The following is a 14,946-nucleotide window of genomic DNA, read 5'->3' as shown; positions in this document are numbered from 1 at the left end:
GCAAAGACATCAAACTAGAATGGATAATCTATAATCTAAATTATCCACTGAGAATGGCAAATAGAAACAGTAAGAAATGCACACATCTAGATGTACACATGGTTAAAAATGTACTCAGTACATGTTGTAGAATTCAGTAAACCAATTGAAGCTGATGGTTCACTACTTAAGTAGCAACAAAATTAATCATCAGCTTTGAATTTATACATAATGTGATAAGTAGTAGTTCTTTCAAATCCTTTAACATCATCTAAGCTTGTTGACTACACAAAACTTTCTGAAATAATTTGAAATATTTAATAGAATTATTTCATAGCATAAAAATCTGAAAAAGTTTGTGGAATATGAAACAATGTGGCAGCTACATATCAGATTTTAATTTGGGGGTATCAGTCTACTTAAATCCCTTCTTAAAAATTATCAGGAAAATTATATTGTCATATCTAGAGCAATGATAATAGACACAAATAAAAATAGAATTTAAAGAAGGGTCAAACCCAGCAGATTTTGAAAGAAATTAAAGAGAGTGAGAGAGAGAGAGAGAGAGAGAGAGAGTGAGAGAGAGAGAGAGAGAGAGAGAGAGAGAAAAAAATAGGAAATAAATTGATAAATAAAAATGAAATAAACATAAAGTGATGAACTAAAAGATGTGCCCTACCTGAACTGAGCCCCCGTGTCTATCAGCAGCAAGGTTAGCCCCCAGATAGCTATTGATCTGGCGGGGTTGTTCACCCCATGCAAGCCCCCTTTGATTTGAACTGGGCTGAAAGGTAAATATGGAGGCACCAAATTATATGACATCTCACTAGCTCAGTTTCGTGCATCTTCTAATATCCGAAGCAGCAAATTAGTTTCGATATTAAAACAGTGAATAAATGAATAAAGTTGCAGAACTTTTTAGTCTTTCCAAACCAACCTTCACAGAAACACTGTGCTGTTTTTTATATATGTTCTAACATTCAATATAAGAAATATTGAAAAAAAAAACATGTCTCCCTCCCCTACTGCTTTGTATAAATCAATGAATTACTCTAGAACAGCCTAGTCTAAAAAGGCTGCAAGATTTCAATAAGATTTTGTTTTACAAAAGAAAACAGTTTAATGATTGATTGATGTGGGGGTACCAACCCAGAGGCTAAGAGTTCAAACAATTACACAAGACAAAGACGTGTTATTTACTTTTCAGGTTCCCAATTAAAAAGGAAGTACATAGACATTAACCTGTAGGATTTACAGTTTTAGTTTTTGATGAGTCCAGCTAAAAAAATACCCAGTCCAACAAGTCATACAAATATTGGAATTGGTAGAACCAACAAAAACATAAAAATATTTGATTTTTGTATTCATGAAATCAAGAACCAAATACTGAAATGTTATGAATATGCGCATTAAATCTTCCCATCATCTTAAATAATAATAATAATATTTATAAAATAAAACAGTTATTGTGTAATTGTTTCACTTGCTTTGTGTAGCAGCTAAATTCCTCATATCCACCAACAGGATGCAATTCTAATAAGAAATTAACTGCCAAAATCATGCCAGATTTTTTTTATATATATATATTTATATCTCCAATATAATTATATATTTCAATAATCAACTAACATTAGAGCTGGTTGATTATTCCTCTTCTTGAAAACAAAAATAATTCAGGAACACACAAGCACACGAAAACATTTTTTTTATGTTTGTTACATGTGACCTTAGACTTGAATTTCAATTGTATCAAAAAGAAAAAAAATGTAGCTAAATATTAACATATTAAATATTTTCAATTTTATTTATTAAATACTAAGATTAAATGAAACTTTCTATTAACTTCATATGCTTTCCAAAATTAACTTAATCATTCAGAAATCTTTGAGAGAAAAAAATCAACTATCCTTGGAATAGATTAATGACCTAAGTTTCAGAAGGAAATTCCTTTTTTTTTCTTTACTACTGGATTAATGACTTCTAAAATATCTCTCACTATGTGAATGTGTGTGTATGAGCATGCCTGTGTATGCAAGTTTACTTGCAAGTTATGTGGCAACTTCACTGATACCAGTGTCCTGAAAAAGCTCCCAGCACACACTGTAGTGGTTGGCATCAGGAGAGGCATCTAGCCATAACACTACATATAGACTGTACAGTGTGTCTAAACATTCACTATTTTAGTCTTTACACACTGTCCCAAAGTAACATAGATGCAGTCTAAGATTCAGCTGTGGATATTTGCCTACATATTGTTGGAGTAAAGTACCTTTAGAACTGAATAAATATGTTTATGTGTGGATTTGATAAGGATCAGACATAACAATATTCTTAGCAAGAGCCTAAACTTATTACCCAGTACACCAACTTGGCAACCAAGAATACAAATAAGCTTCATATTATTTATTGGGGTTTCGACAAGTTAAGTCAAATGCCTATTGTTGAGTTATCTATGGAAAAATATCATTCAATTACTGCTTAGAAATAGAATTGTTCTTCAAAGAAAATACAGATATTTAAAATTAGGATTATGCTCCTATTCTCTCAATAAGCACATTGTAAAATCCTCCATGTGGATATAGATATGACAATGTACCTTATGAAATGAAGGTTAACTTGAATATAGTACTGTTTATGGAGTGACTACAGGCTGTATCTCACTTTTATATTGTTTACCAGATGTGTTACTACTACAATGTATTTAGTTTCTGTGAATCAAGTATATAGCTTTAGTCTATTATACACCCACCTTCACAAAATACAGGGTCACCATGTATCTCTTATATAACAAGACACCTGTGTTTGTCCATCTGTCATACTTTGGCCTCTCAACATCTGGGACAAAGCCACCTCCACCACTCTCAAATACATTCCCATTCAATTGAGAGGGCTTTTTGCTTTTCCTTTCTTTACTTGCAAGCTATTTGGCAACTTCACTGATGCCAGTGTCATGAAATAGATCCCAGCACACACTGTAGTGGGTGGCACCAGGAGAGGCATCTAGCCATAAAGACCATGCCAAACCTGACATTAGAGCCTGATGCAGCTCTGTAGTTCAATGGATCCTGTGAAACTATCCAACCCATGCCAGCATGGAAAATGGACATTAATTGTTGATAACGGTATTTTTATCTTAAACTTTTCAAACAATTCCTATTATTATAGATTACATTCTATATCAGCTTATTAATGAATGCTGTGTGCTCTTCCAGTGTATGCAAACATATGTTGTGTGTACATGTGTAACTGTGTTATCAAACCAATCTAATCCTATCATTGTAGAGCTAAATATAACAATATCAGTTAACTGTAGCAAGGGAAATAACTGATCCCAGTGATATCTTTCTGAATCAATGAAATTGTACGACAGGAAATGAACATTATTTTCTTTAGGAATAAGATGAATTTACATCAATGAATAATTGAGAATTATCATGTTTATAAATAAATTTATTATTTAATCTCATTTTAAATATATAACTACAATAATAAATGATTTCAATATCTTCCCACCTATTTATAGTAATTAGTTCATTTCTGAGAAGGTGGTTGGAAAAGACAGAAAAAAATGACTAGCAAAAGAAAAATATAAATAAATAAAACTAAAATATTTTTTTGTGAATGAATAAGGAACCATATTTCTGAAGATTCAATACTAGAAAAAGAAAGATGGAACCTGCAAATAAATGTTTGTTAAAATATTTAGACTAGCAACAGGTGAAAATAAAGGACTCTCGAAAAGAATCAAAAATGATGAATGGATAAAAATGACAACAAAAAAAAAGACAACTAAAAAAAAACATATTGAAAATATACCTGATTAGTAAAAACAAGCATTTTACCAATTATATCATTCAGCATGATGATTAAACTAATTTGTTGTTAAAGTTGAATATAAGGAGATTATAGAGAAAGAAAGAATACTTTGAAGAAAAGAGGGAAAAAAGTCAGAAGTTGAAATGATGAGTAATTGTGGATGCATTATAAAATAAAATATTAAAAAAAGGTAAAAATAGCGAAACAGGTATTGAGATCAAATGAAATGAAAAAGTGAAGAAAATGAATCTTGAAAACAGAGATATTGACAAAAATGTACAAGAAATGGGGCAATTGAAAAAGTTTATCGAAAAATGCGGCAACATTTGTGAAAATTGGAAATTATATGCATGTATATAAATGTTTGTTATGTGGACTCTTACTTGGGTGTATAATAGATGAAAAGCTTAAAGCAGAATTGTAAGAAAATATGGTAAGCAAAACATCAAGCAAGCCACCACAGAACAGCAACTGAAATACCACAAACAATATCAGTGTCAAGGGATGATTTTTAACCATAAATAGATCATTTCTGGAACCTACTGCTTACTGTCCAACAAAACTACTTTTCCACCATAATATTGCAACATCTTCTTCAGCAAAAGCCAAAGTGTTACCCTAACATAGCATTTGATCTTGTATTTATCACTAATGGGAAAACAAAAAACTTGTTCAAAATTTTATGAAGTGGAAACAGTTTCAAGGATGACAAAATATCAAAGCTCATTGCTGGATTTGGAGTGAAGTGTAAGAGTAATTTTGGAGGAGTGCAAGGGATATTTTTTTTCCTTCTCTGCATTCAAGCAAAGTAGAATAGCAGAGAAATATAATATTTTCTGACTTTGACTTTCAAGTTGGGTGGATTAATATTCAATTGGAGATGATGAATGGTTTGTAATATGATAACATAAATATTGGGAAATGATTCATGGAAAGAAACACAATGACTACCGGACACAGACACACAGACGCACGCACACACACACACACACACACACACACACACACACACACAACTCATTCCATGAAACTCAACCAGGAAGTGAATATGAAATCCTAAATTTCAACAGCCAACTTAGTATTAATCCCAGCAGCTTTGTGATGCAATATTTATGGCGAAAATTTTGCATTCCCCATCCTCAACCTAATTTAATAATCATCAATCAATAATACATCAGTAACATCATTAATTATTTTAAAAGTAGTGCTGCAATACAAAGAATAATTTAGATTCAAATTAAACAAGAAATCAATTAAGCACTGAAACTATGTAAAAATGAATGATTTAAGTATCTATTTGATTCAGTTCAAGATACTAATAATAGGAATAAAAAAAATTCTTTAAAAAAAGCACTAAGCAGAAACAGTTAAGGATCACAGGATATGAAAGCAACTACAAGTTTCACAGCACAGTAAGCCAATCATCAGCAGGGTTGCAAAAGGCAAATAAAACATGCAAGAGCAGTAGCAATAAGTCGATAGGTTGATCCATGTTGTAAATGGTAAAATGCTTATGATCATAGCACCTGGTATGCCATTTTTTCTATATATGGGTGTGAAAAGATTTTTCAATTCAAAATTAATCACAAAATAAACTTATTGTTGTTACTGACTGCCAAGGTCAACTTTGCCTTTCAAGGGTGATGAAATAAGTACTTGTCAAGCATTGAGGTTGATGTAACCAATTAGATTCCTCCCACAAAGTTTCGGGCCTTGTGCCTACAGCAGAAAGGATTATTCCCCACTACCACCACCACTTCCTAATGACTATTCTTCAACACCACCAACAGAATAAGCAATAAAGGTCTAAAATGATTAACAAGTTTTATCCTATGAAAAAAAAAAAAAAGTAATTAAGCTATTCCAAACAATTTTAGTATATTTTTAAAGAAGGTTCTCACACTTTTCATAGCAAAGTTACTCTTTATAAATCTGTGCTCAACTTTAAATATAGTACTCATAAAGGTTTTCTGGCATTAATATCTAAGATTCAATGTTCCTGTATTAAGAATTTAGAGGAGACAATTGAACATCTTGTATTTCATTGCATAAAGTTGCTTACTAACAAAAACCTTGAAAATAAGCTAGAGTTAACCATCAAAATTAATGGTTAACTAGAGTTAACACTACTTGAGCCAAGTGGAGAAGTTTAAGTATCTTAGGATGACGGGAAGCAGAAGGCTGAGCTGGATGCTAGAATTGCCAAAACTGGCACAGTAATGTGCCAGATTCAGTATTTGACCTTTGGGAGAGGAGAGGTTGGTAAAAAAAAAAAAAAAAAAAACTTGCTATCTTCAATTTGGTTTCAGTGCTTATCTTTAACACATGGTTGTGGATGTAGGATAATGACTGAAAGAGTACAATCGTGAATACAAGCAGACAAAATGGGGTGCCTCTGAAAGACATCTGGAGTAAAATTATTTGGTAGGGTGCATAGCTCACAGATCAGGGAGTCTCTCTAGGTTGAATTGCTACCTCACCACATTGAAAAGTCACAGCTCCAGTACTACAGATATGCGATTAGAATGTCACAGGAAATTCTCTCAAGACAGATTCTTCAAGCCAAGCCAACTGGCAGGAGACCTAGGGGTAGACCAAGAATGAGACGGCTGGATGATATCCATATTCTGAATTGGTTATGCTTGGGAATCCATCTGGAAAGTCTAATGGCAGTTGCTTCAGAGAGGACCCTATGGCAGAGGTGCCCAAGGACTCTACACCCACAACCCTCAGAGGAATAGTGGACAGAGAAAATAGATGGATACAGAAGTTGCCAAAAATCTGATTGCGTCAAGAGAAGAGATCTTCCAGCAGTTTCCATGGAAAGTATTCAATTTTATGATCAACTCAACTCCTACCAATTATTTACTGTGTTAAGTGGCTGAGTACTCCAAAAACATACATTCCCCTCAAGTGGAACATGCAACACAGCATGCTCAAGGTTGGAGCTTTTGAATTACAGATCAATTCATACAACAGGTTTCCACATAGTTTTAACCTTCCCAGTTTCCCTCACAAGGCTTGAGCTGACTCAAAGACATTTGCCCTACATCCAACATAATGCGAGTTAACCTGGGATGCCACGATTGACAAGTAAACTTTTTAACTATTTGGCCACACCTGTGTCCATTAAACAGCACTTATAAATGCATCCCATTAATAAGTAATTTTGAGAAAATTCAGATGAAAGGAATACAGATTAAAACTAATTATACAGTTTTGAAATCTAACTTTATCCATTTCATTGTTTTTTAAAAACAAATATTTCAGTGAAAAATAATTGCATTCAATTTCCTACATAACTTTGACCATTTTCATTTGGTATTGGAAATAAAATGAAGACAAAACAGTTCTAACCCCAGAGGAAATTAAGGAAAAATCTATTTAAAACAAACTCGTTTTTTCTAATGAATATCATGATAATCCAGCTAAAAATAATTGAAGAAAGTCACCATTAGTTCTATAATTAATCACTTTTAAATAGTAAACTTATTGATTACATCAGTTGAAAAGCATTAAAGTCATTCTCCTCTTCAACATTAACAGCATCACACCACCTCCCACTTACAAAAGAGACAATCTGAGACAACGAACTACAGTATTTCATGATGTGTAACTTAAAATAGGGATATATCCATTTACATTTAAATAAATAACAGCAAGGATTTTAACAGCTTAGCAAGTGGAAAATAAAGCATTATGGGTGTTTAATAAATACAAAATATCAGACAATTGTAAAATAAATTGGAAAATTTAGACACAACACCAGCAAATCTGAGAGGAATGATTTAGTCAATCACATAGACCCAAGAGGAATGAAAAAACAAAGAGCAAAGTTGATTTCAGCAGGAAATGAACTTAGACTGCAAGAAGCTGGAAAAAACATTTTCTTCAGTGCCCTAACATATCTACCAATCCATCATCATCATCAACATTCACTGTCTATGTTGGTAAGGGTTGGATGGTTTGAAAGAAACTGATGAGTCTAAGGACTGCTTTGTGCTCCAGGTCTGCTTTGACATGGTTCCTACAACTGGATGCCTTCCAAATACCAACCACTTTACAACATATACATTTTTTTTACCACCAGCAGTATTGAAGCCACAATGCAGCTTACAAAACTCAAGGTGGAGAAACTTTATGCTAGGAGAGTAAGAAGTGGAGAAGAATAAAGTATGAGAGGAAAAGGCTGGAGCAGGGCAGATTTCTTGCTGTAGAAGCTACATGACTACTCACATTTTAAAAGAGGGTGGGATGGTGGTGAATATTTAATTAAAAAAAACTGTAAAAGAACATTTTGATGTATGTCAACCATGTCGATACCAAACTACTTGAGACCACCCTTGGTTCTATGATACAAATTTCCCGTTTCAAAGTGATCTAAAATAAAACCTTCCATCAAAATTTGAAATTAATGTTCCAAACACCAGATAAATAATGACAAAGTTATTTCACTAAATTATTTTCTAAATTAACTGAAACAAAGGCAGTGTAGAAATGTAAAGCCACAAAAATGTAATTCAACTTAGTGTTTGGTCAACTGAAAGTATTTATGCCATTTGGATGAATTCTTTTAAATAGTACCATGTAAAACATTTTAGCCAATAACCACAATATATAATTACATATTGTTTTTCACACCTGTTTAATTCTTTATGTGTTTGTTTAATTAAATTAATTGTTAGCTTAATGTTACTACAAACAACCCATTATATAAATATATAAATTATGAATGTGTGTGTGTGTGTGTGTGTGTGTGTGTGTGTGTGTGTGTATAATAAATTATATATATATATATATATATATACAGTGGGGGAAAAATAAATATTCGTACATGTCAAAATTCTTTATTTATTTAATTTCTAATGAACATAAATGGGATATACCAATACTATATTTGCATACACATGCATAAACTAAGAATATGCAAAAGAAACTAATAAATTATAGTAACTAAGGAATTTATATTCAATTATAAATATTTAGGGGTGAAAAAAGTATTCGTACAGAATACATTTATGAGTTTTTATGCCACAAAATACTGTTAAAATTATTTTTTTTTTACTAGAACTTTCTCGTTTGTTCCAATAATCTTATCAGCGGTCATTTTTAAGTGTCAAAACGCTAGCTTCTTCATTCAGCACTCAGACAACATAAAGTAGTGTCGTAATAATGGCGAAAAGTAAAGAACTCACAAACTCAGTGAAAAACTTAATTATTGAACAGTGGAAAGCAGGTAAAAGTTACAGGAAAATATCAGAGACCCTTTGTATTCCATTTTCTACCATATCTTCATTTATTCAAAGATATAAAAAATCGGGAACTGTTGAAAACAGAATAAGATCCGGTGCACCACGCAAGATTTCCCCTAGATCTTTAAGAAAAATGAAGTGAAGTATCGAAAAAAACGCAATGATAACCAGAAAGGAGTTGCAAGAAGATTTGTTAGCTTCAGGGACTAGTGTTACACTATGAACAATCAGCAATGAACTTCATAGGTATGACTGGAGTCATGCTCTCCAAGAAAAACTCCACTGTTGACTAAAAGGCATAGAGATGCCCGTTTAAAATTTGTTTATGAACATAAAGATAAATCTGATACATTCTGGGAAAATGTTCTTTGGACAGACAAGTCGAAAATTGAATTGTTTGGACGAAATTCTCGTAGCCATGTTTGGAGGAAAGATGGTACCACCTATTTGCCAAAAAACACAATTCCTACTGTAAAGTTTGGAGGTGGCAACATCATTGTGTAGGGGTGTTTCTCTGCAAATGGCACTGGCAATTTACATGTGATAGATGGTAGAATGAATGCAGAGATGTACCAAAATATTTTGAACAATAATTTATGGGACTCTGTAGAAAAGCTCCAGCTTTGTGAAGGGTGGGTTTTACAAGATAATGACCCTAAGCACACAGCAAAATCTACCAAAAATGGATTGTCAATCACAATATAAAATTATTAGAATGGCTAAGCCAGTCACCTGACTTGAACCCCATTGAAAATATGTGGCATTATTTGAAAATTAAAACTCATTCAAGAGCCCCAATGTGCATTTCAGATTTGAAGAAAATTTGTCAAGAAGAATGGGAAAAAATTCCTAAAGAAACATGCAAGTCATTGATTAAGAACTACACGAAAAGATTGGTTGAAGTGAAACTGAATAATGGTTATGCTACAAAGTATTAAATCAGAATTATCAGTTATTTATGTTCTGTACTAATATTTTTTCACCCCTAAATATTTATATTTGTATCTAAATTCATTAGTTACTAGAATTTATTAGTTTCTTTTGCATATTCTTAGTTTATGTAGGTGTATGCAAATATAGTATTGGTATATCCCATTTATGTTCATTAGAAATTAAATAAATAAAGAATTTTGACAAGTACGAATATTTATTTCCCCCCACTGTATATATAAATAAATATTATATATATATATATATATATATATATATATACACACACACACACACACACAGGGTGCAGCAAAATGATCTGACACATTTGTAGGTTTAATAAAAGTGAAATAGAGTAAAGAACAAAAAAATGTATTTTTTATTTTCAAAAGGTATATATAATGCCATTTTGTTTCAATAGGTGCAATTTTGTGATATTTTGCTTTCAGCTGTTAACATGCATTGGACAAGTGAGCATCGCGCTTTCATTGTGGAAATGTTTATCAAGAACAACGAATCTGTAACTGCAACATGGAGATTGTTCTGTGTGTACTTAAGGCTTGGTAATCATGATCCCTTATCTACTTGAAATTCTGCAGCAGCAGAATTTGGCATTTAGGGTCCATATGTCTTCGAAGGAGACAATGTTACAGTGATTGTGAACTCTGATCAATACTGTGTGATGCTAGAGAATTTTTTGAAACCCAAATTGAATGAACTTGACGATAGGGACAGTGTTTGGTTTCAACAGGATGGGGCAGCAGCCCACACTTCTTGATGTACGATGGGGATTTTGAGGGAGATGTTCCCCAGTCATTTGATCTCATTGTGTGGTGACATCAATTAGCTCGCCCAATCATCTGATTTGAACCCATGCAATTTTTTTCTGTGAGGATACTTGAAATCAGAAGTATACACTCATTGCCCTCGATCTATTGAACAATTAAAAGAAGCCATTTATCAAGAAATTTCTGCCATTCCACATGAAATGACACTGCCTTTCGACAGTGTGTGGACAGTAACGGCACCCACTTGACTGATTTAATTTTTAAAACCAAGTGAAACAAAATGGCATAATATGTACATTTCAAAAATAAAAACACATTTTTCGTTCCTTACTGTATTTTGCTTTTATCAAATGTACAAATATGTCAGATCATTTTGCTGCACCCTGTGTGTGTATATATATTTATATATATATATACACACACACACACACACACACACACACACACATGCATATGTGGGTACAGGACATCACCAACGGTGCAAATAACAGGAAATATGTAGACAACAAGAAAAAATGGAAAACAGGACAAGTAGACACAGGGAAAGGACCCTTCGAGAATTCAACAAATATCCAAAATTTTTTCTTGTCTACATATCTCACTCATTTTTCCCTTGCTTGTTTACATATTTCATGTTATTTGCACTGTTGGAGACGTCTTGTACCCATATATGCACGTGTGTGTGTGTGTGTGTGTGTGAGTGCATGTGTGCATATTATGTGTTATTTATTATTTAATTGAATGCGATGCATCCATTTCCAAGTATATATATATGTGTGTGTTTGTGTGTGTGTGTGTATATATATATATCCAGGGAAAAATTCAGCGCATTGTTCAGAACTAATTTTTACCAAAATCAAGGTTTAAATAACAGTTAGTGGTTACATTTATGGGTGAGAAAAACTTTTTAGAATACATTTCTTGATCACTAGAGGTTGTGTGTGAGTGCATGCGTGCGTGTGTGTGTGTGTGTGTGTGTGGCAGGGAGAGACCTGGTGATAGGATATATATTTTATTTTTCTCACCAATAAACCCATCAGGTAACTTTTACCTAAATGTCAGCTGTTATCTGAAAGGTGCTGAATTTTAGCCAGTATACATATTGGCTTTTCTGTAGTGATAAAATATAAATATACATGTACATGCACACAAATACACATACACTTGCTCATTATCATCATCATGGAAGAGAAATAGAAATCTACTTGTTTGGTGGTAAAATTTCTGGGTGCTGGTACAAAATGACAAAATGAATACTAATATTCCAAAAAAAAAAATTTATTGCCTTAGAATAAAACAGAACGAATTTCTCATTTGTATAACTCCTTCCATAACTACCCTGTAATTTACTTCCTCATCCCTTTTATCTGCCAACAAGCTTGTTAACTTTCTCTGTATTTTTTTTACTCACCTCGTCCTCTCTCTCTATACAATGTAAAACATAACTGGAGACACAAACCAACAAACCACTAAAACCAAGATTTTATACTGCTATTTGTATACGTGCATGTGCATGAGTGTGAGTGCATGCTTGCTCACATGCACACACATCACCAATATTGCTTTAATGTCCAGTCTTCCTTACTTGCATGGGTTGGGAGCCAGATTTTCTGTATCTGGATGTTCTTTTTGCCATCATACCTTATCTTATTTCCACACAAAGTAATATTTCCCCATGTCCTACAAAAACAGTATACAGCTTAATGAGCAGAACTATTTTCACAGAAATTTGTAAACAATGGCATTGTTTGTATGAAGAGCAACTGTCTTTAATTAGCAAACAAACATCAAGACAAGTGGAAGACACACACCCAAAGGCTTCTTACATTTTCTATCAACTAATTCACTCATAAGGCACTGGTCAGCTCGAGACCATAGCAGAAGATACCAGTTGACAGTGCCATGCTGTGGAAACAAATTCTACATCTTGTGGTTCAGAATCAAACTTCTAAGCCAATGTGACTGTGGTGGTGCCTGCATCTCTCTCTCTCTCTCACACACACACACACACACACACACACTTACTTTACTTGACAGAAATGTATGATTGATGCCACTTTGAAATTTGCCAGCAATAGCTCATTGAACATACAATTAACAGAACTTTCAAGCCACAGACTCTTCTGTTTTTTGGTAGTACAATACCTAAACATTACATTTCTATTGAATCCTTTTGCAGTGAATCCCACATTTTGTTTTCAATATTATACATGAATGCATGTGTCTGGGTAATAAATATGATGTAGTAAGAGTTAGTTTTTGTATATATACATGCATGGCAGATTTCTTTCAGTTGATGTCTACCAAAATGACTCACAGGGGCTTCAAATGGCCCAGAGCTATCATAGAAGACACTTGCTCAAGGTTCCACGCATCAAGACTGAACCTAAAATTGAGCAGTTGGGAAAACCATGCCTAGAGGAGGTGGAAAAAAAAATAAGACGATAGTAGGTGTACAGAGATAGGTAAAAGAATGTGGTAGGTTGTTAGATTTCATAACAGCAGTTAATTGATAAAGGACAGTTCTTAGGACTCAACTGCTGCCAAATGTCAATCAATTTATTTTAAATAGAATTAAAGTTTGGTTAAAGACAGGGAAGGATGATTGTATATGCTATAAATACAAATACTTTCACGTTTTTTTTTTCCTTCTTTTTCTATCTTCCCTCTTTTATCACTTAAATTCCCACCACTCTGGCTTCATCCTCTCCCCTTCACACAAAATCTCATTAGTTAAACTATACATATATTCCTAAAGCAATACTTCATCTTCCCCACCAACACGAATAGTAAAACTACCACTGCATCGTATTTAACCCACCTTCCCTTCAAATGCCCAATAATATAAATAGAACAATGTGATGAGGCCAATCAGTGTCAATAAATTTATTTGTATATCTGATTCTATACTTGCAGTTAAACCTTTCTTAAGTTAATGTTCACAGATTCTTTTGCCTTCATAATACAGTGTGCAATGGGGTAAATTGTCGCCATTTTATATATTTACTTTTGCACATTGTTTAATTTTGATTTTGTTAACTACACAGTATAGTAGGGTCAGTTGAGAACCGTTTGTAAGAAAAACAGCACCATGATGCAATTCACTCTGCCAAGAACTTGGAAACAACATACTGTACTGCTTGGCATATGCACAAGAAGTTCCAATACAAACATTTCAGAGGGTTTAGGTGTCAAACTGAGGACAGTGCAGAGGATTCAGAAAGAGTTGGATGAGTCTAATGGTGATTACGAAGGTACAGCAGCTCAAAAAACTCAACTCTGATCATTCTGATAAGAAAAGAGCTCTTGAATTTGTTGGTGAGATCCAGGCCATGATTGACAACAATCCCTCCAAGTCAATCAGGTCCATCGCCAGAAAGATGGGAGTTTCTTATCAGGCAGGTAGTACATGAAGACATTTGGTATTCTTCACACAAGATGAGAAAGGACCAATTTTTATCCCAAGCCATCAAGGACAAGAAGAAAGACTGCACTATGAAGCTTTTGAACAAACTCAAGCATCACCTCCAATCAAACCTGCTTTGGTTTTTCTCAGACGAGAAAAATTTCTGCCAGGATCAGATGGTGAACATATAGAACTGTTGGCTTGCCGTGTCCCCAAAACATGTACTGAGAGTGAAAAAAAAATCAAACATCCAGTCAACATCATGGTGTTTGGAGTGATCAGTAATGACGGCAACATTATGCTTCCATTCAAATTCCTACACGGCCTCATACTAAACATGGATGCTTACATCAAGTGCTTGGAGGAGGTAGTGCTGCCCTGGGTCAAGAAGGTGACTGCTAGAAGACATTATGTCTGGCAACAGGACTCTGCACCATGCCACACAAGCAGGAGAACCCAGTCATGGCTTTCAGACAATTTCTACGACCACATCACCCCAACATCCAGCCACCTAACTCCACAGACTGCAACCCCCTTGATTGTGTGGGGTGCAGTTGAGCAAGAGACCAACAAAACTCCATGTAACACCAAGGATGAACTGAAGGCAAAGATTATAGCAGCATTCACCAACTTAAACAAAGGGGCCATCCAGAAGAACTGCAGGAGATTCTGAAGTCATCTGGAGGCAATGGTTGAAGCCAATAGCAATTTTATTGAATAAATTTACTCTTTAGTATTTCAGAGATGTCAGTGTTATTTTCATTTCTGCGGACTC

General features: G+C 33.9%; 1 protein-coding gene across 4 annotated transcripts in view; it reads right to left on the bottom strand.

Annotated features, from left to right (window-relative positions):
* The window catches only part of LOC106876726 (casein kinase I), a 231,937-nt gene that overhangs the window by 21,283 nt on the left and 195,708 nt on the right, over positions 1-14,946 (bottom strand). For 2 of the 4 annotated variants that reach the window (XM_089347086.1, XM_089347087.1), the window contains one exon: positions 659-763. The exons of the other annotated variants lie outside the window; for them this stretch is intronic. In XM_089347086.1, coding sequence (XP_089203212.1) covers positions 659-763 — 105 coding nt within the window. The remainder of the gene's footprint in view (positions 1-658; positions 764-14,946) is intronic. 4 annotated transcript variants of the gene reach the window in all.

Source organism: Octopus bimaculoides, chromosome 2 (genome assembly GCF_046866305.1).
Source record: "Octopus bimaculoides isolate indiv1 chromosome 2, ASM4686630v1, whole genome shotgun sequence".
In the NCBI taxonomy this organism is placed as follows: Eukaryota; Metazoa; Mollusca; class Cephalopoda; order Octopoda; family Octopodidae; genus Octopus; species Octopus bimaculoides.
Note: the sequence above shows the minus strand (reverse complement) of the source record. Positions and strands in the feature narration are given on the sequence as shown.